The 21,037-nt window shown below is 40.5% G+C and overlaps 1 protein-coding gene across 1 annotated transcript in view; it reads left to right on the top strand.

Annotated features, from left to right (window-relative positions):
• The window catches only part of ulk4 (unc-51 like kinase 4), a 79,516-nt gene that overhangs the window by 17,317 nt on the left and 41,162 nt on the right, over positions 1 to 21,037 (top strand). The window contains exons 19-27 of the mRNA XM_068736310.1: positions 2,429 to 2,512; positions 12,550 to 12,711; positions 13,536 to 13,721; positions 15,253 to 15,380; positions 18,624 to 18,757; positions 18,915 to 19,036; positions 19,442 to 19,498; positions 19,814 to 19,865; positions 20,419 to 20,513. Coding sequence (XP_068592411.1) covers positions 2,429 to 2,512; positions 12,550 to 12,711; positions 13,536 to 13,721; positions 15,253 to 15,380; positions 18,624 to 18,757; positions 18,915 to 19,036; positions 19,442 to 19,498; positions 19,814 to 19,865; positions 20,419 to 20,513 — 1,020 coding nt within the window. The remainder of the gene's footprint in view (positions 1 to 2,428; positions 2,513 to 12,549; positions 12,712 to 13,535; positions 13,722 to 15,252; positions 15,381 to 18,623; positions 18,758 to 18,914; positions 19,037 to 19,441; positions 19,499 to 19,813; positions 19,866 to 20,418; positions 20,514 to 21,037) is intronic.

The following is a 21,037-nucleotide window of genomic DNA, read 5'->3' as shown; positions in this document are numbered from 1 at the left end:
TTTGCCTGTTTTGTATGGGTCGATTACATAAAATCCACATGAAAATCTGTTTTAATTCCAGGTTGTAAGGCAACAAAAAAAATACCAAGGGGGGGAATACTTTTGCAAGGCAGTTTGCAAATGTATCCACTTACAGACGTAATAGAGTAAATGAGGATTTAATTATGTCTTGATAACTGTTGTAAACCATTAAATATATGTGTACCTCAGAAGTAAAGTTAAAACACCATTACTTCGCCTATAGAACATCCGAAAGTTCAGTCCTCTTCTTTCTCTCCTTGCTACAGAGAAATGGCTGCATACTTCTGTAACATGAAGCCTAAACAGCTGTAAGGTTTTGCTCTTAGTCCTGTACAAAAAGTCTGTAATACAATTTAAACTTTTTGAAAGCTGCAACTGAAGCATAGAAGAGCTCACATTACTTGTGTTGTAAAGTCACTGTGCTGGCTGTCATTTTTAGAATAGATAGTAAAAGATGAGTTTATATATATATATATATATATATATATATATATATATATATATATATATAAAGTACATTACAGTCATTTACATTACATTTACATAAAGTATATCTACACACGCACATACAGTACAGGTATATTGTCCCTGAACCCTCTCGCTTGTTTTTTTAGTGAAAATAATTTACTGTAGGTTTTTTAATATTGGAACCTACACTCCAAAAACTTGTACACTCCATTGACAATTTTTATCTCTAGCTCTATTAAAGGTTCAAGAGTCCTGATTAGAGAGCGCTTAGTGCAGGCTTCTCATGTTAAGCGAAGGTAGTGATTAGTTAGGTGTTTAAAGTGCCGTCTTGTTGAAAGACCACCTGCTTATCTGCTTTGGATGAGGATTAGTTTTTGGAAAATCTTCAACTGTTTGTGTTTTTCAGTCGTTTACTATGATTAGCGCAACTTTTAGTTCCGTGTGGGCTTCTGTCTCAGACGTATCATTTATCTCAGTCTAGAATTTGACGTCTCTCCAGCAGAGACGGTCAAGTAATTGATAGTTCAAAAAAATAAATAAAGTAATTATTTGATTTGTAGAGTTGTCTTTTTTGAGTCCCCTGGTGGACTGGTAGGTTGGCTGTCTGGTTGGTTTTCTGGTCAGTGTCAACGATCAGCTGTATTGCTGCATTGCTGCCTCTATTCTCAAGGTTATAACCACAGAAACATAAACTTTATTAGACTTTGGACTGAAAAAAGTTATCAGACTATTCCCATATGGTGGGTACAGTTATGGTGAATTTCTTTCTTAGAATAGTACATGGCCACAGAAAACACCGCTGAGGATCATACCAATTCAATTCTTTGAGGCATCATTTACAGCATATGGTGTTGAAACCCTTTACTGAATAAAATGAATACATATTAATGTTCCTTGAACAGCATCAGCAGCAGCAAATATCTTCATTACAACTAATTCTAATGAAAATCCCAAACACAGGATGTGAACTCATCCTGACAGATGGAATCACTTTGTCTGTTTAATGGCAGGAGAAACCGTTTTATTTGAGAAATATGGAATGGCCCTTTAAGTGTCCCCTGGTAAAATCAGCCACTTTGTCCCGTCTTCTTCTGCAGAACCAGTCAATGACAACGATTAGTTATAGCCTCCAGTGCTGTCGTTATCCTCAAGGTCAGAAATAGCCTAAAGCCTAGCACAGCAGCAGTAGAAGGGGACATTGTTTGAAAAGATAGAAACATTGGTGGAAATAATCACAGTTTTATGGAATGTAAGACAGTGCCGGTATAACAGTGTATATATAACATATTTTGTCAAGAAAGATACACATTTCCAACATGATCAGATGAATAAGAGTGAATCAACAAAACTGCCAAACTTTTCTGGTTCCAGTTTGTCAAATGCGGTAATTTGCTTCTTCTCTCATTTTTTTTTATAGTTTTAAATGGAACAATTTGGGGTTTTTGGGAAGTTTCCAACTATTTTCTGTCATATTTTAGACAAAAAGATGAATTATTTGTTAAAGCAGTAGTTGATAGAAGATTTGAAAATACTAGTCATTTGCAGTCCTGTGAATTTTAAATAAAAACTTTGAGTATAGTGAACGTTTGAATTATTCTCTTTTTTTACCTCTTGTAAATATGAGTGATTGAGTACACAAACAAGCAAAATAAAAGAAAACAATATGCTTACACTGACTATTTTACTAAGTGAATTTAGTATTTTAAAGAACGTAGCTATGAAAGCATGTTCACGCACAGACGTGGTAACCAAATAATCAAGATGTCATGACCCTTCTGTCCTCTTCTTGCCCTTTTCCTCACTCCTCTCTACTTGCTCCTCCACGTTATCTCTCTGCTTTTCTTTCACTCCCACTCTACTCCCCCCCAACCTCATCTGTACCCCTCCTCCTCTCTCCTCTCACCCTTTTCTCCCTGTCTTTTCTATGTCTCTCTATCAGGAGAAGAAGAGAGGCTCCCCAGAGGGACTGTGGTTCGTTCCCGCTGCCGCCTACACTGGCTTAATGAGGAGCCTGCGGGAAGGGGTGAGTGTCTCCGTGTCTGTCTGCGTGAGTCTGTTTTTGTGTCTATGCCTGTGTAGCTGTGACTAAGTCTCTCTCACTCTGTGCGCCTGCGAGTTTGTGTGTGTGTGTGCGAGTGTGTGGCAGGGGAACCCTGTGAACAGTAATGATGAGGCAGCTGTGGGGGCCTAAAGCGTTGTTTGCCAGCTGCAAGTCAAGGGCATGCAGAGCAGTCACACACACACACATGCACGCACACACACTTACCTGCATCAAACACAACCCTTTACTGCTCAGCAGCCTGACCTCAGCAGCAATTAGGACCCTCCAGACACGCACATCCAGTAGATGGAGCAGAAACACAGATAGCTTTCTTGCTGTCTTTCTTATATTTTTCTTCTACTTAATTATGCCTCCCCTCTCATGTTCTGTCATTAAAAAAAGAACAATTATGACTTTGGTTGGTATAACAAAATATCACAGATGTCCCCAGTAATGAAGCTGTTTCCTAAAATATGTTTGAAGTATTCAGGTAATGTATCAATGTTTGAGATTGGCCTGGTCTTATTTTGGTTTGGACCATGTGCTTCTTTATGTGGCTATGTTTCCTCCTTAATTCGTTGCATCTGGAAGAACTGTGAGGTTTTAACATTGGCTACTTTCACATTTAAGTTTTGGTTTACTTCCACATCATACCATACAATATTCTTCTTTATAATGTCCATACATGGTGGGCCATTGCTACTGAATAAGGAGAATTTTAGTGGGGTACAGGCTGAGGGAGAGAAGGGGATGGATGGATGTTGTTTTTCTCTCAGAGGTAGAAGGGGTCTTACTGTGGTGGCCCACTGTATCAGAATGAATATAGATGAAACTCTGGCCTGCACAGTTGTCAGCTAGTACCTACTGTTGCTTCATTACCACTGGGAGTGTTTTTTTTTTTTTTGAGGGGGGGGGGGGGGGGGGGGGGGTGTAGATGAACAGAGGAGGGGTGTGTGTGACAGGAGTAGAGGGAGGGGTTGAAGGGAGGGGAAAGGAGGTTGACTTATTTATCATTATTGAGCTGTGAGAGTAGGCTGACGGAAAAACGTGCACACACACACACGCGCACACACACACACACACACAGCCTTAGGGACCAGACACTCATCCCCAGACCCAACCTGCCTTCCTCTCTTTCCATCTCTCCCTCTCACCATCCTCTCCCCTCCCTCTCTCCAGCCTGTCTCTCTTCCTCCTGTTTTCCCCGTGGCTGCACAAGTATATTTGCTATTATATTACAGAGCCGTCTAAATAGTCTAACTTTGTCTCATGGGCATTACATTTCCTGGAGTTAACAAGGTGTTCACACTATACCATAGTTTACTATACTTCCACAGGCCTATATTTGCACTACTGAGATATATGACCATCATTCCTAATGCTGAAATGCCATATATTTGTGCAATATTTTAGGAATATGGGAAACTGTCTAAGACAATTCCAGGGCTCATCCACACCAGCATTCATCACAGACAATTCAAGTAATTGCATTGCAAAGGAATCACTGCTATCATTGGATTTTCTCCCAGAAACAAATGGTGTGGTTTGCAGAAACTGTGAGACAGGAGTCGATGATACAAATAGTCTCTTGAATAAACTGTGTTACTGTAACTTAACGTCCAGTTAGCGCCCTGCGACCTGGCAGGTTATTGTGGCATGTTCCCTGCTAGCTAGCATGTTAGTGTTTAGCTTGCCATCTACAGTACCTCAAGCATTTGCCCTGCACCAAGTCACTATGTCACCAAGCTTCAAGCACCACTCATTTCACAAGGATGTGCAAGTGAATTCCTCTGTTTGAGTGGTCAATCACTCATCACACTGCGATGAGCCTCCCAACAAAGGCCAACTAATGCACTCTGCTTGGAATGGATTAGGGTTGGAAGGAATGCATGTGAATGCATGTTTTAGCTCTGTTTTGGTCCCAACCTATTGCTGAGGGGAAATAGCTGCTAGATGCTCTACTAGCTGTTCACCAGCTAGTTACTAACTTTGTCTGCCGGGTACTTTGTCTGGGCAGGTACTGCAGTATACAGTTATTTTTTGAGTTGTTTGTTTTCTTGCTGAAAGCAGCTGCTGGCTGCTGATTGAAATGAGTTTGATGAGAGGAGTTGCAGGCTGAAAACACAATACAGTTTTATGTAGAGTAGCTGAGATGAGGGGAACTGCAGGCAACATCCACACTAATACGTTTGCGTTTTAAAACAACTCCATACACACAAGTGTGTATTTTGGAAATAATCTCTGTCTATACTAACACACCTGAAAACGTTGGTTGGTTGCTTGATTACAGAAAATACAACCAAGTGTTACTGTAGTACCTATAATAAAATACCTTGTTCCTATGTAATTCCACACACTCACTCAAACAGACACATTTTGTGGATTCTTTTTTCAAACTTAGTTATCAGGCTGCCTTTAGGTCTTGCTCTCTCTCTCTCTTTCACACACACGCGCGCGCACACACACACACACACACATCACATTTACTTTTAAATGAAAAGTTACAAATCAAAGTTTTAATAGATTTTGGATTAAGAACTTTGGTCTACGTTGTCTGTTTTTACGCTTGTAGCTCTGCTGAGTGGCTGTCATACTGGAGAGCAGTGTTTATGCTTTTGTTCGTTTACAGTTTATTTGTGATTTAACTGCACTAAAGCTGCATAGACAACAAGGTCCGCACTGTCTGTAATTTGTTGTCCATGTTAAATTAACCACTGGTAGTTGCTCGGTAATAAAAGGTTGATTGTTGTCTTCTGGTGGCGTGACGAATCAGGTAAGGACACGTCGTGAATGCTGAGACCCAGCTAGCTAACCCCCCTACAAAGATAAGTCAAATATCGGATGGGCATTTCAGAAATATTTTATGCATTGGTTTTACTTGACCTTTGGTTGAAAACTAAATATTTGTGTGCACTGTTACACTGTGTAAGGGATGTAAAGTTGGTAGCCGTTTGCTGTGGCCTTACTGTATTACAATGCAGTTCTGAAGAGTAAAAATCACTTTGAATTAAGTTTCTCTTAATAGCATAATAGCATAAATAACACATTTGATGTTTTAAATACTCTTGCCTGATCACCTTTTTACAATGTTTATTGTCTGATTTGATATGTGACCAACCTGTATACTTGTTGTTTTTGGTTTATTACTGAAGTGGTGTCTCCAATGTTTACTGGTGCATTTCCCATGTAGTGTTTGTCTGGAGAAGGAGATTGTCTACCGATGTGCTAAATGTAAATCCAGTGCCACACACTGTTTATTGCATGACAGCTTTGAGAAACAACGCCAATACCCTGTCTAATGCGCTCCAGGCGGTGTGATTTTTGAAGCGGTTTCTGACCCCCTGGATCACCCCAGCCCCCTCCGCTGCTGTTGAGAGTTCTCCTGATTTACAAGTAAAGCACTGGAGAGAGGGATAGAGATCGTTGTAGTAGAAGAAGGGGTCGACTGGGGGTGGGGGGTGGGGGGTGGGGGGGGGTGGGGGGCACAGAGCCAAAGCGAGCATGGTGGTTTTACCAGTGGACAGGGGGATAGTGGGGGATGGCAGGGAATGACAGAGAGGAAAAGAGAGAGAAAGAAGCATCAGTGCATTGGGAGAAGGAGAGGAGATGGCAGGGAGTCAGAGAGAGAGAGAGAGAGAGAGAGAGAGAGCGAGGGAGAGAGAGAGAGAGAGAGAGAGAGAGAGAGAGTTGTACTTGGAGAGGGGAGTGAATGGCATGGAGTGAAAGGCAGGTTTCCAGGCCAGACTTGAGCTGCAGGAAATTATTTATGAGTCTGAACAAGATGATGCTTCTGCTGCCTATGATGGAAAGTGTGTGTGTGTCTGTGTGCCGCAGAAATAATGTGTGAACAGTATTACAGTGATAGAAGCCAGGGGGCAGAAGGCAGAAATCCCCCTTACACACACACACACACACACACACACACACACACACACACACACACACACACACACACGGCAGCGGTGAGCCTATTAATGATTTATCTCTACCTTCCACAAAGGAGAAGAGAACAGAGGGGGTATCACCAAGACAGTCATGGGTCCTACCCTTGTGTCTCTAATGTAAGATGACCACTCCATGTGCATGCACGCACAAACACTACACACACACACACACACACACACACACACACACACACACACACACACGCATGGTTACTGTGTTGTATTGGTTTGCATCGTCCATTACGCACAGAGAAAAGAGGGAAAGGGATAACTACTAACATGTTTGTGAACCTGTCTGTCCACTTGTCCTTGTCCTGTTTCTCCTCTTTTTCCTTTTATATTAGCCTATTCTTTTCCTATGCAAGATTGTTTTTCCATACTGTTTTTTGTCTCTATTTACCTACCTGTATTTCTGTTTCTTTATGTCTGTCTCCTTATCTGGTTTGCTTGTTATTTTACATGTGATCGTCTGTGTGTCTGCTGGTCTGTCTTCTTTCCCATTTGTCTATTTGCACTTGTTGCTCTTTTCTGCTGTTTTGTCCACATGTCCCTTCCTCTTCCTCCATGCCCCGCCGCCTGTCTGTTAGCCTGTTAATCAGACAGTCTGTCTCTCTCTTTGAGTGCGCCTATTAGGGGTGTTAGATGTTCTGTGTGAGGCTGATAGATGGTGTCTGTGTCTTTGCCATAGGGGCTCATTCAAAACCAGGTGCACTGGCTTCTGAAGGACTTTAATTACAGAGGAAACCACATCAGACATGTGAAGGCGCACACACAGGCAGACACACAAATCCTGCGTCAAGTCATGTGATGTCGTTTTTTGTGATGTGCTCTCTTTCTACTTGAGACTCAGAGGCCAGGTGCAAACATGTTTGGATATAAAACTAATCTACTGATCGACACTTGAAGACAGGATTTTATTGTTCCGTATCTGCCTAGCCTTTTAACTCTTTTCATCTGGAACAGAGGTTTTTCAAACTTTTTTTAGCCAGAGGATCAAAGTGCGTAAATCTTATCTGACAGCCCTGAGCTACAAAAAAAAGGGAGATTTTTTTTTAATTCAATCCAGTTGCCAGGAAGCCAGTTAGTCCTGTTGAAACTTGACAAAAAAAGATGGAAATCCTGTTTAAACCGCATACACCAGTAAGATAAAATAAATGTTTGCCAAATTCAAATTGAGGAAATCAGAAATTGAAGAATGTATGTTTTGCAATTGTACTATATCCATCTTTACTAGTCTTAAATTAGGATTAAAAAGTACACACTTAAAAATCATGGTTGGTTGTTTGAAGTTGGGATGTATGAGAGTGTGTATGCCATTTAATTACATCAGCCCCATGATACCTTTAGAAGGCTGAACATCATGCTCTGAATCTACCAAATGTTGGTTCCTCACTGATTCTATAAAAGCTACACCAAACATCAATGATGAGGTACAGAGTTGTAGAAGCAGTTTAATCAGAGAAACACTTCTGATCTTTGAGATAACTAATGTATGAACTGTCCAAACATTTTCTGCTACTCAATAACGGGACGTCCTGACACTTCAGTAACCATCAAGTCATTTTTCTACAGTTACTGTTTGTGTAACGTAATGTATTGTTAGACATGTTTTTACTATTATTCATATATTTTATAATTCCTTCAGTTATTCAAACACCTTGTATCTGATTTACTCCACCCGTCACACTCGAGGGAAATTTCGAGCAGTACAAGTTAGGTGAGAGCTTCAGAGAGTGTTGTCAAGGGAAGACGAGGAGCAGTGCCGTCACTCCAGTTAGCTGTAAAATGATTCCATCAGGTTGGGATTTGATTGTGAACATTACTATCTCAGAAAAACATAAATAAAATAAGGCCTATCATATCATATTTGATGACTTTGTTCATCCCTTGACTTTTCCTCTCCTACTAAACGTTAAAAGTTGACTTCTTCTTAAATCTTAGTGAAATGTCTTGACAACTATTGTATGGAGGCCATGTTTAAATTTGGTCTGTTTGGTTGTATACAGACTGGCTCTCAGCTTTTAAGAAATTTCGGTATTGTGAGAAAAAGGTACTGTGATTTTATTATTCAAATCGTGTCCTGTAAAATTACAGATCTCTCATCATTTACCTTGAGACTTGGCAAAGTCTTGTGTGTGAGGAGACAAAAAAATCTTAAATGACCTTGTAGCCAAGTTATAAGGAAACATTTTTACTGTAATTTCTTTAACTTTGGCTCTCCGAATATGTGAGGTTGAAGTAGGACACGGAGTCTAATATAATGAGTGTGTTTCTCGGATGAACTTGTTCCTCATACTGGGAGAAATTATAATGAGAATAGCTTGCTCTTTCCTCTGTCTCCTGCATTTCTTCCTCTGCATCATAATGATGGACTTTCTTGCATGAGCTACTTGTTTCTCACCACATGTAAGAATCTCTCTCTTTCTCTCTTTTTTTTCTCTTTCTCTCTCTCTCTCTCTCTCTCTCTCTCTCTCTCTCTCTCTCTCTCTCTCTCTCTAAGTCTCCCCCTCTTTCTCTTTCTGTGTAGTCCCTGGCAGGGCTACAGTCTATTAAACACACAGACAGTGGGTGCTCCCCCGTGGGCTAATTAGTGAGCTGGCCCGCATGGCCTAGGGAATGCTGGAACAGACCATTCTACTGGTTCCCGCAGGGGTGCCAGAGGATTCATTATGTTGTCATGCTGCGTAGTCCCTTGGTGTTGAATACACAATGTCATGTCCTATATTGGATTAATAGGTACTAGATTATTTTAGCTCCCAGCTATGATTAGAGTTCCCATGTGTGTGAATAGGCTGTGTTTTAATTTCTATAAAATGTTGAATAACAGTGAATGACAGCCGGACCATTGGTGCATTGTTATGTCAGAGGTTCATCCTTGCCTCCATAAGAGAATCAAAATTTTTCAGAAAGGTTGTCTTTGTTTCAGGACACAATGTTTCTGCAGGGCAGTAGGGCCACTACTCTGCTGTTATTGCACAGTGCAGATGTTAAGGCAGATAGGGTCGAGGTAAATCTTTTCTCCATTTAAAATGTGGTGTAAGTGATAAAAACGCAGGGCTTACTGTATCACCTGCATTGGCAATCTGCTCTTTCTGACTCGCAGCAGGTATACACAGTTTGAATTGATGTCTATTATGATAGATAAGGTGACACATTTCATTGAAGTGCATTTAAATTTCTAGTCACAGTTTTTAAACCAATTCCTGCATTCCTAATCCACATAATCTACATCTGCTGTCCGTCCGTGTACTGAGTGTTGGAGCTTTTGAGGAGGTGGAGAATATGAAACGTAAGTAGTTTATTTAACCATATTACGCTAAAATATGGCTGTTTGAAACATACTGAGCACACAGATGGACAGCAGAGAAATGGATTGTGCAAGAAATTTGTCACCATTTGAGTCCATTGTAGATGACATGAATTCAAGCTGACAACAGCTGCGCTTGTGTGATAAGAAACAAACTAAAAACTTTGCACAGCCAGTTTCCAAGCTTAAAGTTTGATATTAAAAATACAGATTTGCAATGGAGTATCACTGTAATTGTCATAAGTCTCTAATTTCTTAAATGTTGTGCATTGCATATACACTACATGTGTGGACAGTCAGTGCAGTTATGTGTGGAACAACGTTAACTCTCACCTGCACCACTTTTCAGAATTACCACGATAAATTGTCATGATTAAATTAATGTTTCAGCTGTTATTATCAACCTTTGCCACAAAATATAGTTAACTGGGTTCTATGAATAGACTCTATTGTATCTCATATCTAGGGAGAGTGGCGTCTAAGTGATGTAACACAGTGAAACACAATAATAACCTGACAGAAGCAATCACTTCTGTTCTACTTCCTGTCTTTCTCCACAATGACTTTCCTGGAAAAACTAATTTCCTCATCCACAGAGATTTCATTAGCCTGGCCCCATTGTTGAACACAAACAACTATTCTCTCCTCAGGATAAGGTGTGTGGGCACATACAGTATACACATACGCATATACACGCACACTAACACACACACACACACACACACACACACACACACACACACACACACACAGGCAACCTCTCTCTTGTTTTTGTATTGAGGTGATGTTGAGAGCTAATCTAATTGTCAGTTTGTGATTGTGTTAGTTCTTTGTTCATTTCTGCCTTTTGGCGTATGACATTTTTCAGTAATCGAGTTTTGAGTTTGTAACTTAACAATGAACCACGAAATGAGTAAAAAAAGAAAACAAATCCTTTTTTGGACACAAACCACTCGCTGCTGCTCTGCTATTACTGTAGGGTGCATGTGCACATGCACACACAAGTATGAAAGTTAATCTTTACATATATTAGTATACAGTTGTGGTCAAAAGTTTACATACACTTGTAAAGAACATAATGTCATGGCTCTCTTGAGTTTCCCCGTTATTTCTAAAACTCTGATTTTTCTCTGATAGAGTGATTGGAACAGATACTTCTTTGTCACAAAAAACATTCATGAAGTTTGGTTCTTTCATGACTTTATTATGGGTTAACAGAAAAAGTGATCAAATCTGCTGGGTCAAAAATATACATACAGCAGTGCTAATATTTGGTTACATGTCCCTTGGCCATTTTCACTTCAATTAGGCGCTTTTGGTAGCCATCCACAAGCTTCTGGCTAGCTTCTCGTTGAATCTTTGACCACTCCTCTTGACAGAATTGGTGCAGTTCAGTTGAATTTGATGGCTTTCTGACATGGACTTGTTTCTTCAGCATTGTCCACATGTTCTCAATGGGATTTTAAGTCGGGACTTTGGGAAGGCCATTCTAAAACCCTAATTCTAGCCTAATTTAGCCATTCCATTACCACTTTTGATGCGTGTTTGGGGTCATTGCCCTGTTGGAACACCCAACTGCGCCCAAGACCCAACCTTCGGGCTGATGATTTTAGGTTATCTTGAAGAATTTGAAGGTAATCCTCCTTCTTCATTATCCCATTTACTCTCTGTAAAGCACCAGTTCCATTGGCAGCAAAACAGCCCCACAGCATAATACTACCACCACCGTGCTTGACGGTAGGCATGGTGTTCTTGGGGTTAAAGGCCTCACCTTTTCTCCTCCAAACATATTGCTGGGCATTGTGGCCAAACAGCTCGATTTTTGTTTCGTCTGACCACAGAACTTTCCTCCAGAAGGTCTTATCTTTGTCCATGTGATCAGCAGCAAACTTCAGTCGAGCCTTAAGGTGCCACTTTTGGAGCAAGGGCTTCCTTCTTGCACGGCAGCCTCTCAGTCCATGGAGATGCAAAACACGCTTGACTGTGGACACTGACACCTGTGTTCCAGCAGCTTCTAATTCTTGGCAGATCTGCTTTTTGGTGGTTCTCGGTTGACTCTTCACCCTCCTGACCAATTTTCTCTCAGCAGCAGGTGATAGCTTGCGTTTTCTTCCAAATCGTGGCAGTGGCAAAACAGTGCCATGCACTTTATACTTACAAACAATTGTTTGCACTGTTGCTCTTGGGACCTGCAGCTGCTTTGAAATGGCTCCAAGTGACTTTCCTGACTTGTTCAAGTCAATGATTCGCTTTTTCAGGTTCATGCTGAGCTCCTTTGACTTTCCCATTGTAGCGTTTGTGGGCGTTTGTATCCAATGAGCCCTATTTAAATGGCCTCAGAGAAGTCACCAGTTGTAGTCACTCATAATCACTCACAAGAAGTTAAGAGGCCATGCTATGAAGCTCATTTCATTGACACAACTTTCTAAGTCACCAAAATTGCTAATTCATGTTGCTGTATGTATATTTTTGACCCAGCAGATTTTGTCACTTTTTCTGTTAACCCATAATAAAGTCATGATAGAACCAAACTTCATGAATGTTTTTTGTGACAAAGAAGTATCTGTTCCAATCACTCTATCAGAGAAAAGTCAGAGTTGTAGAAATAACTGGAAACTCAAGAGAGCCATGACATTATGTTCTTTACAAGTGTATGTAAACTTTTGACTACAACTGTATGTAACATACTTAAATGTCCTGGTTGGTTGTTGTTCCAAAGTGGATTTATTTAAATGATACAAAAGTCTTGGTGTGTCTGTTTTTTGCAGGATGATTCCATAGTTCATCACATGGCAGCTAAAGCCATAGAGAACATTTCCACCGCTGTCTCTGGCTCCTCCCACCACCTGGTTACCACAGAGATAGGGTCCGCCCTGTGGTACCTGTTCACCCACTCCACTGTGGAGGCTGTCAGAGTCACTGCCATCTCTGTAAGTTCACATGCTTGAAAACACACTGAACACTGACATAGATACATATTACATACTAAAAGAGTTTGTGGTCTCAATCTCTAGTTTTAAGTCTTCTTCAATACAGCATGATAATTAAGTAAATTGTGGTCCCATTTAGAGACAAATAGATCATAAAGCAGGGTATGTTTTAGGGCGGGGCTACTGTAATTGACAGATCTCTGCCGTTACCAACGCCGTGTACGTTTCTACGTCACTCCTCCGCATTCCAAATGTGGTAACTTCCGTTCATTGGTTGCCAAAAAACCCAACACGGTGACGGCTGTAATCCAAGATGGCAGTGGCAAAATCGCCGAACTCGAGGCTTCAAAACGGCAGTCCATAAACAAATGGGTGACGGCACGATGACTACGTCCACTCCTTATATACAGTCTATGTTTGGCACCTACAAACACAAAAAGACATCAAACACACAAAACAAGGTAGTTAATTCAAGTAAAAGGCAAGCTGTTGCTACAAATTGAAATAAATATTTAAAACATTACATTTTTAAATTGATACATACTTATTGGAAACTCAAGGTAAAAGCAGGCAAAGATGCTAAATCTTGTTTTTTTTTTAGCTACACCCATCAAATATAATGCACATCTGTTAACTCTCATGCAGCATTTTCATATTCCCCATCGTCAGACAGTGAATCAGATGAACGCCTTTGTTAATGGCACAGTGGGTGGAATTTAAAGTGCATTTTGGTTATTAGCCTTAACATTAGCGATGTCAAGTGCAATCCATGAATGACATGTTTTATCTACATGTGTCTTTAACTGTCTGTCTCTATGTCTCAGGCTCTTTCAAGGCTAACCCAGGTGGTCCCAGCAGTCTTCTTGGCAGTGATTGACACCTGTGGCCCTGCGGCCATCTTGGAGGGCGTGGGTGGAGCAGGGGCCAGGGTCCAGCAGCATCTACTCACTGCTATGGCCGCTGCCCTACTCACCTCAAGCATCCAAACACACCGCGTCACACAGAGTAAAGTACGTGTATATGCTGATACACCTGCATAAGAATGTAAGAATATATGGGGTGACCGTGGCTTATAGGGTGACCGTGGCTAAGTGGAGAGCAGGGCATTCACTCCGCATTTCAATCAGAGGGTCGGAGGTTCGATCCCCTCTCATGTCAATGTGTCCTTGAGCAAGACACTTAACCCCAAAATTGCTCTCGTAGCTGTGCCTACGGTAGATAGATAGATACTGAATTGTAAGTCGCTTTGGATAAAAGCGTCTGCTAAATGACTGTAATGTAATGTAATGTAATATATTGCAATATTTCAAATGCGAAAACACATAGATTACATTACTCTCTCTCTCTCTCTCTCTCTCTCTCGCATAGTTCATGAACTAATGCTGAACTGTAAGCGAACTGATTTTGATGTATTTCCTATTTAATTTTTCACAAGACAGCCCATCTAGTGTCTATACAAAGTGCTAATCTTGGTGAGGCAGAGGGGCTAAAATTGATTTGAAGGTTTTTAACTTGGAGTCTAGCATTGGTAATTGACTCTGAACTGAATTTATTTGCATTGAGCATCCAATTTAACACCAGCATACAAACTTAGTACTTCAACTCTGCTCTAATTATACACTGATATGCATTCACCCCCCTTTTTCTCTCCCCTGGCACAAAGACAGACAGTCCAAGAGTTTGTTTACACAGAACTCTGTCTGTTAGTGTGTGTGTGTGTGTGTGTGTGTGTGTGTGTGTGTGTGTGTGTGTGTGTGTGTGTGTGTGTGTGTGTGTGCGCAAGCATGCACATACGCTAATTTGTAGAGTGTGTCAGTATCTAGGCTAATTGGCTGAATGAACGCGCCGTAGCCTTCTACTTCAGCAGAGCATTGTGGGTAGTGGGGAGGGACTTATCAGCTAGGCACACACTACTGGGTTTTGAAATTAATTAACTTGGTGTGTCGCCCCATAAACACACATGCGTGCACAATATATCACATTAGCTAACACAGACACACAGACACAGTCAGAAGCGTATGGTGTTGGTGATAATGATAATGGTAATGAATGTTGGCCAGTCACAAATTTTTCCGACCAGCTACTGCCGCTGAGTGAATGGATGTCTAAAGTAGCTGCAGGCATACAAGTTTGTTTTTGTGCGTGTGTGTTGTGTGTGCACATGTTGTGTTATAATGTAGAGTCTGAGCTGATTAAAATTTTAGCCTCTTAGTCGACACATTTTCAGATTACCTTAGGGAAAATGTTGCACAGAATATATTTTCGTATTTCTTTGCATACATTATTTGGATACATTGCAGGGATATATTTTGACACGATAAACTGAGAACAAAGCACTGTGTACAGTGTGCAAACATCTATTCTCGTTATACTCTGAATCAACCTACTTAGTTGGGATGTAACCATGTAAACATTTAGGTGTTGCTTTGCAGTGTTAAAAGTCTGTTCCATAGGGCTGGCTGGTATTTGAATCAAAGCATAGTATCTAGGATTGCACAGAGTCAGTTTCACTTTATTCATTTGTGTGTTTGGGTCTTGTAGGATTTGGTGTTGAAGGTGCTGTGCTGTCTTGAGAGTCCATCCACAGTCACAAGAGCCAAGGCATTTCTACTGCTACTTCTACTAATACAGGACAACACACACACACTGCTATACTGCTGTCAACACAGGTAAATACACACTCACGCACGGCCACTTACACTTATTTTCTTTTTAAAGCATTGTGAAAGGAAACTTAAAGGTTTGAAGTAAACTGTGTGCTCTTTTGTAGAAAGTAACACTCTATGTGACCCTTCATTTTGTTCATTAAAGAGTCACACTCTTTTTAATTTTACTGTACTATAACACGGTCATAACACATATGCGCTTACTATTCTGCCTGAGAGTGATGCGTCTGTTATCCTACCACGTAGTAAGTCCTACTGACTGACTATACTGATTTGGACTTGTGAAACTTACTCATGGCTCCACTCAGTCTGTTGGACCACTGGCTAATTAGTTTCTCTGGAATGTAGTTGCCCATGTTCACACACAGTCTGAACTGTCAGAGAACAAACAAATACCATTTGTGAATTCCATTTCAGGGTGGGATTCCTCTTTAATTATTTAGCCGTAGCTTCCAGACTGTATCCTCTTACACAGCTGCACTATAGCTAAAACTGAATTCCCTCTTCACTATACAGTGTGGTGGGCCAAATCCAAAATTCTCCTCCAGGTTTTTGCCATATTATAAAAAATAAAAATAAATGGCATTTGTTGTAACTACCACAACAATTACCTAACATAGGTAAATTGGTGTATATTATACAATGGTTAGTTCCAGCCAAGCAGTCCTGTTGGATCAAGAGTCGAATCACATGGCTAGTGTAATTTATTGATTACTTGGTCGGGAAGATGACACACTAAGTTGAAGAGCTTTTCATTGAGCCTATTCTGAGTCTACATTTACAGTACTTTACTCAATCTGAAAACACTGCTTGCTTGTGAAAGTGACCTGTGTATACACTACAGATTTGTTTGATTGTTAGAGGCAATAGAAAGTTGACCTCTTAACTGTACTGCCACACAGCAGCTGATCGTGTCTGAGCATGCTTACCTCATTGATTTCCAAAAGATCAGTTTTCTGCTGTCCACATTAAAATGCAAGATGGTATTTTCAGATTTATTTACTCAGAAGAGCATTTTTAGAATGCCTCTGGGTGTGGAAAAACAGCTCAATGTAGACGGAGAGAAAAAACTTGGTTTTCACATTTAACTGACTTAGTGTGGACATGTTATACAATAACAGTTATAGATTTAGTAGATTATTGAACCAACAAATTTGGCAAGGCATGCTTTTGTAGAGTGATTTATCTTGAAGCAGAGGTTTCACATTCGGATACAAGCGCTCATAGAGAGATTTTCAACACAGTTTTCTGGTATTTAAAGCAGATTGCTTTTAAGAAGGGAGGCTTTCTTCATAAAAACGCTGCCTGGGGCTGTTGGCAAGGCGGTTGTACTCTGTGTAACCTTTGCGTTAACTAGCACAGCAGCCGTGGGAATGATAATATAAACGTATGTGCCCTGGACATTCAGTTTGTGCTGCTGTATGTTGTAACTTCACTGGAACTTCAAATGGTTCATTAGCTGGTTGTCCTGTGTTTCACCCCACACTAACTTGCAATGCAGCTGTAAATGTGCATATCTCACACAATCAGATGCATATGCATGATATATATATATATATTTCTGTCTGTCTCTCTCTCTCACACTCAACACACACACACTTTCTTGCTATCCCTCCTTTTTACTTGCTCTTCCTCTGTTCACTGTGTTAGAGCTGTCAGAGTTGACCTGCTTGTCTCTCTCCCACCGAGCACTCTGCATGATTCAACCACACACACACGTCTCTCAGTCCTGCTCTCACCCAGGCACGTTGTGTTTAATTAGCTCCTCAGTGGCGTGAAAATATGTGTGTGTTGGTGTGTGTATGTGTTTTTGTCTGTATGAGAGAAACTTGCTCAGGCCTCACTGAGGAAGTGTCAAGATTGCCATAGGGAGCGGAGTGTGATGGCTTTCAACAGACACACACACACACAGCAGACCCTGTGTAGGTCGGCTGGTTGTGAGTACTTTGTGAGTCTCCCACAGTGACTGACAGAGAGGTGACAAGTTTGTCTCTCTTTATTTAGCAAATGGGAAAAATGGCTGCAAGACCTACAGAGGACCGCACAGGTAGAAGTCCATCAGAGAGACAAATAGGCAGACAGACAGGCATAGAGCTAACACCATCATCATATGACCAAACACCTGCAAAACTAATGACATCCCCATCGTCCTTGGCTGTAATGTGTGTTAAGTACTAATTAGGAAATGTTAGAGTGTTAACAAGCTAAACTAAGATGGTGAACATATGAAAACATTATACCTGTGGAACATTTGCATGTTAGCATCGTCATTGTGAGCACGTTAGCAGGGTGATGTTAGTATTTATATTAAAGCATCACTATGCCGAAGCACAGCCTCACAGGGCTGCTAGCATGGCTGCAGAGTCTTAGTCTTGTTTATCATTAAGGCAAACACTTCAAATAATTACAGATTGGACCCTTACATCTACATTAGGCGACTTTTGAAAAAAAAAAAGCAAACATAAAAGACAAAAAAAACCTTTCTCTTCCTGCACCGTCTATTCCAAAACCACTCCCTCCTAACAAGGTGCATGGCATGTATGAGGCAACTTAAAACTTACTTACTTACATACTGTTTGATAATGTTATTGTGTTCAATACCTATACCATGTTATTAAGATATTAATGGGAGTCATTTCTTTCATACCTGAGGGTCTATGGTTGGAGGGACCCACTAGGCTTTACACTAAACCCATAACAATAAAGTAAAATGCAGAAATTACTATTAGAGCTCCCCTGAAATGTGCTGCACCCTTAATATAGTAACAGCAGCTCGGGTGGATTCTATCTAACTGTGAATCGTGGCTGCTAATCTTTTATGAAACATGAAGAAAAATACTGAATTTGTAATCCCTCACTCCCGCTGCCCAATTCTCACTCGAAAGCTTAGAATCAATAATTGTTAACTAATATGACCTCAATGAATCTCTCTGCATGTGTGTGCTTGTACACACATGTTGGTGTGTTTTGTGTGTCAGTAATAAATACGAGTTAGCAGTGGTAACCTTTTGGCTCTGCTATGAATTTGTGAATAGAGTATTATTGATTACTGTTGAATAGAAGCAGTCTGACAAGAATACAAATATTCCCAAACTCAGGGCCCTCTGTCAGTCTCTCTCTCTTGGCCAATCTCCCTGCTCCTTCTTTTTATGCATCCAGTCAACATTATAGCTCGTTGACCAGAATAAGATGAAACCCTGAAAGCAGTCAGACTGAACAAAAAACTAAATGCATCTTTCTGTCTAGACTCGTGATGCACCTGGAGAGAGACCTTCGCAAAGCCACTCCCCTCAGACAGAACCCCAGTCAATTAGGATACCTGTCCCAGTGTCTGGATTTACTGATTGGATATCTGAGTGGCACTGCACTACTGATACTGGGTACACACATTTACTCATCATTGTGCTTCTCTTTGTGCTACATTTTAACTGTAAAAAAGTTTTTTATTAAAATGTACTTTTGTATTACATGAAGTCCCCAGCTGCACATCTCTTCTCATCTCCTCTTGTGTCTCCTTGTCTCCTCTCCTCTCCCCAGAGGATGTCTTATGTGCATTGCGAGGTGTGATCGGGAGGAAACACCCATCTACAGCTCAGAGCAAACAGCTTAAACACACTTTGCCTACAATGTCTGTAGTGCTGGAACTTATTTCATCACAGGTAACGTGGACCTTAAGGAGTCTTCTTCATTGTTTGAGTATATTATGTTCTAGCATTTTTGCTTGCAATCCACATGTGATTTTCTCATAGATCACCAGTACCCATTTTCATTGTTCTGCACAGTATTGCCCATTTTGCCTCAAAAAGTAAATAATTTACTGTTTACTGTCGTTGTGGCCTAGGTGTGTAGGCCTGTTACTAAACACTGTTAATGTCACGATGCACTGCTACTGTTACTGTAATTCTAGGTTAGGGCCAGATAGATACACCTGGCTACAGAAGGTGCTGTGACACTGATCATCATTTAGGTTTAAAACCTGCAACAAAAGAATTGTTATGTGTTGTCCTGCTCTTCACCCTCCCATCAGCCCTTCACTGACTGTCTTTGTGACTGTCCTCTCATAGGTGTTTCGATGTCAAATTGTATCCAAAGAGTTTCTAGCTCAAATTGGATTTCTCTTGGTAAGTGTTTGGTATTATTATGTTTAGATACAATTGTTTGACAAACTGAAGGCAAAAAACCCACTTTCAAATTTTAATTAATTCAACATGACAAAGAATTAGTGAAATTCCAACAAGTTTAAGCCATTAATAAGACAATTAATATATGAAAAAAAACAGTATCCAGATATCCGCTGCAGTTAATATTTAGGCCAGGAGAAATCTGCGAAACCAATACCACAACATCACATAGTGATCAGTGCGTGTTCACAGAGCACTAAAGTAAATTACTTAGTCTTTTGTCGATATGTCATTTCTACCCTCTCTTTCTCACAGAACTATATCACCTCTATAGAGTCTAATGAAACAAATCTGACCAGTGCTTTGGGTGAGTTACTTTCTAAATTACTGAATTTTTATGCATGTAGCATAGAAATCTATATTTTTTATTTCTTTGACCAAACTTAACTCTGCTGTCACTTTTCATGTGATTGTGTTTTTTTCTGCATTTTTTATCTTTATGTTCATCATTAATCATTTTACCTGATGCTTTTAAAAGTCTTCATTTTCCTTTATATGCTTGTTCCCCTTGGAACTGACAGTTTAGTAAAACTATAAATATAGAGTAATGGATGAAGCATTCTCTAGCTGTTAAACTGTACTTAAACTCACAAGACATCTTTGAAATAAAAAAAATATTTGAATATGTGAAAGATACATTCAGCCTTGGGGAGACAGATGTGGTATTTAATTTAAAATGCTATTGCACAAGGCAAGATGCATGGTCAGTGCCTTGCTCAAAGGCAATACTATCAACCACACTCCACAAATTGGGTACACCCAGCCATTGTTACAGGGAGCACAGTTACTAGTCAGTCTGTGGGTCATCCTCCCCTGTTATTGAAGAGATGATTCAGTAGAGATATTTGATTTTCCTATAGGTGCAGCAGTATGCGAGGAGTTGATTAAGACATCTCTGTCCATTGTGGAAGTCCTGAGTCAGCACCATGCTCTCATCACTCCACATCATAGTGCTGTAAGTATGCATGCAAGCAAATATGCAACTGCCTTCCTGTCTGTCTTCTTGACACAGCACTAACTGTAAGTTTGTGTTTATGTGTCTGTCTGTTGTACTCAAGTAATACATACATTGCTTTGCTGTGATAGACAGCTTCCAGAGGACATGTGAGGGCGATAAGAATTGTCAGGTCTATGTTGTCTCTATGAATGTTTGTGTCCATTTCATGTATTCCCCATGGTTTTATATTCAGTGTGTGTGTGTTCCAGGCTAGTAAACCTGTCTAATAGTGGTCATAGCACAGAAGGTCAGCTTGTGCGCTATTAAGCAAGACACTAATCAACTATTGAACCAACAGAGCCTCATCAGAACTGTGTCTGTGTGTGTGTGTGTGTGTGTGTGTGTGTGTGTGTGTGTGTGTGTGTGTGTGTGTGTGTGTGTGTGTGTGTGAGAGAGAGTGAGAGAGTGTGCATGGGATAGGCCTATGAGATTGTGTTTAATGACTATTGACGTATGGAAGTGGAGAGCAGCAGGAAGCAGAC

Source organism: Cebidichthys violaceus, unplaced genomic scaffold (assembly GCF_023349555.1).
Source record: "Cebidichthys violaceus isolate CVI_PGR_0920_01 unplaced genomic scaffold, fCebVio1.0.p SCAF_7, whole genome shotgun sequence".
Lineage (NCBI taxonomy): Eukaryota > Metazoa > Chordata > Actinopteri > Perciformes > Stichaeidae > Cebidichthys > Cebidichthys violaceus.
The sequence above is the reverse complement of the archived record's forward strand: the minus strand, read 5'-3'. Positions and strand labels throughout refer to the sequence as shown.